This window comes from Arachis ipaensis, chromosome B04 (genome assembly GCF_000816755.2).
Source record: "Arachis ipaensis cultivar K30076 chromosome B04, Araip1.1, whole genome shotgun sequence".
Taxonomy (NCBI): domain Eukaryota; kingdom Viridiplantae; phylum Streptophyta; class Magnoliopsida; order Fabales; family Fabaceae; genus Arachis; species Arachis ipaensis.
Window position 1 is genome coordinate 41403299 of NC_029788.2, and position 1596 is coordinate 41404894.

The 1596-nt window shown below is 41.2% G+C and overlaps 1 protein-coding gene across 1 annotated transcript; it reads right to left on the bottom strand.

Moving 5' to 3' along the window:
* On the bottom strand, positions 648 to 1268 carry LOC107636395 (uncharacterized mitochondrial protein AtMg00810-like). Its single transcript, XM_016339911.1, has one exon. The coding sequence runs from the start codon at positions 1266 to 1268 to the stop codon at positions 648 to 650; it is 621 nt and encodes a 206-aa protein (XP_016195397.1).

Here is a 1596-nt window from a genome sequence, read left to right on the forward strand (position 1 = left end):
AGAGAGAGAGAGAGAGAGAGAGAGAGAGAGAGAGAGAGAAATAAAAGTGAAACATTAAACATTGAACCTTAAACTGAACTGCAACCTGCTATTTATATATAGTGAGAGCTATAATTAACTAGTGCCAACTTACCACATTCCTAACTCATTGACAGTTCAGATAATAGAATTAGTGCCAATTCTCTAGCTGCTAATTGTCTATGGGTTACTCCTAATATCCTCCCTTAATTTGAAGGGTGATGCTTCCCTGGCATAGCCTCACTGAAATCCTCCCTTAAACTTATGGCAGGTCTTGATGTTTCTTCTCCTACTCGAAGTTTTGGCCTGAGATTGTGAAATGTTGCTTGAGAAAGTGGTTTTGTCAGTATATTGGCAAGCTGATTCTGTGAGGGTATGTGAACTATACGAGCTAGTTGCTGCACTACTCTATTCCTCATGAAGTATAGATTTATCTCAAAGTGCTTAGACCGGTTGTGGAAAACTGAATTTCTAGTCATCAGTATTGTGTTTTGGTTGTTAGAAAATATTATGGGTACTGGGCCAGGTGGTAAATGCATCTCTTGTAGTAATTTTTGCAATCAAATTGTGTCTGTCAAAGCGTCAGCTAACACTCAAAATTCAGCCTCAATGCTAGACCTTGAGACTGTCTATTGCTTTCCACTCGACCAGGTGATTAGATTCGTGCCAAGAAAAACACAATATCCTGAGACAGACTTGCCATCATCAGTGTCTGTGGCCCAATTTGAATCACAGAAGGCCATGATTCTTAAGTTGTCACTCTTGTGGATCTGTAAACCCAGATCAATCGTCCCTACCAGGTGGCAAAGAATTCGCTTCACTGATTTCCAGTGTAGATCTGTTAGAGCATGCATGTATTGAGACACCTTGCTGACAGAGTAAGCAATCTCGGGTCTAGTAATGGTGGCATATTGAAGCCCACTTACCACAGATCTATAAAGTGAGGGATTTTCAAAGGGAGATCCTGTGCTTGTTGTGAGCTTGGGACTACTGAGCATAGGGGTCGACACTAGTTTGGCATTTGTCATGTTAGCTCTCCATAAGAGCTCTTTAAGATATTTGGACTGTTTGAGAAATAGAGAATTTAGCAAGCTCTTGATCGCTTTAACCCCTTGAAAGAAGCTCATTTCACCAAGATCCTTGAGGGTGAATATGGCATGCAGCTGTTGAATCAAGCTCTTGATTTCAGTGGAATTAGTGACTGTGACGAAAATGTCATCAATATAGGCCAGTAGATAGGTGGTGGACATCGAGCAATGATGCACAAAGAGACAGGGATCTAAGGTTGTACTGGTGAAGCCAAAGCTGAATAGTGTGCTGCTGAGCTTGAGGTACCAAGCTCGTGGGGCTTGCTTTATCCCATAGAGTGTCTTCTTGAGTTTGAATATCAAACCAAAACTAAGCTCATAGCCTTTGGTTACACCGCATAGACTATCTCATGCAAATCACCATTGAGGAAAGCATTATTAAACTCAAACTGTTTGACCTTCCAACCCTTTTCATTACAACTGCGAGTATTGTCCTTACTGTAGCAGGTTTAGCTACTAGGTTGAACACTTGATTATAACCCAATCCCTC

Excerpts from the sequence above, each read along its gene's own strand:
- LOC107636395 (XM_016339911.1), bottom strand. The coding sequence starts at position 1,268 with ATGTCCACCACCTATCTACTGGCCTATATTGATGACATTTTCGTCACA.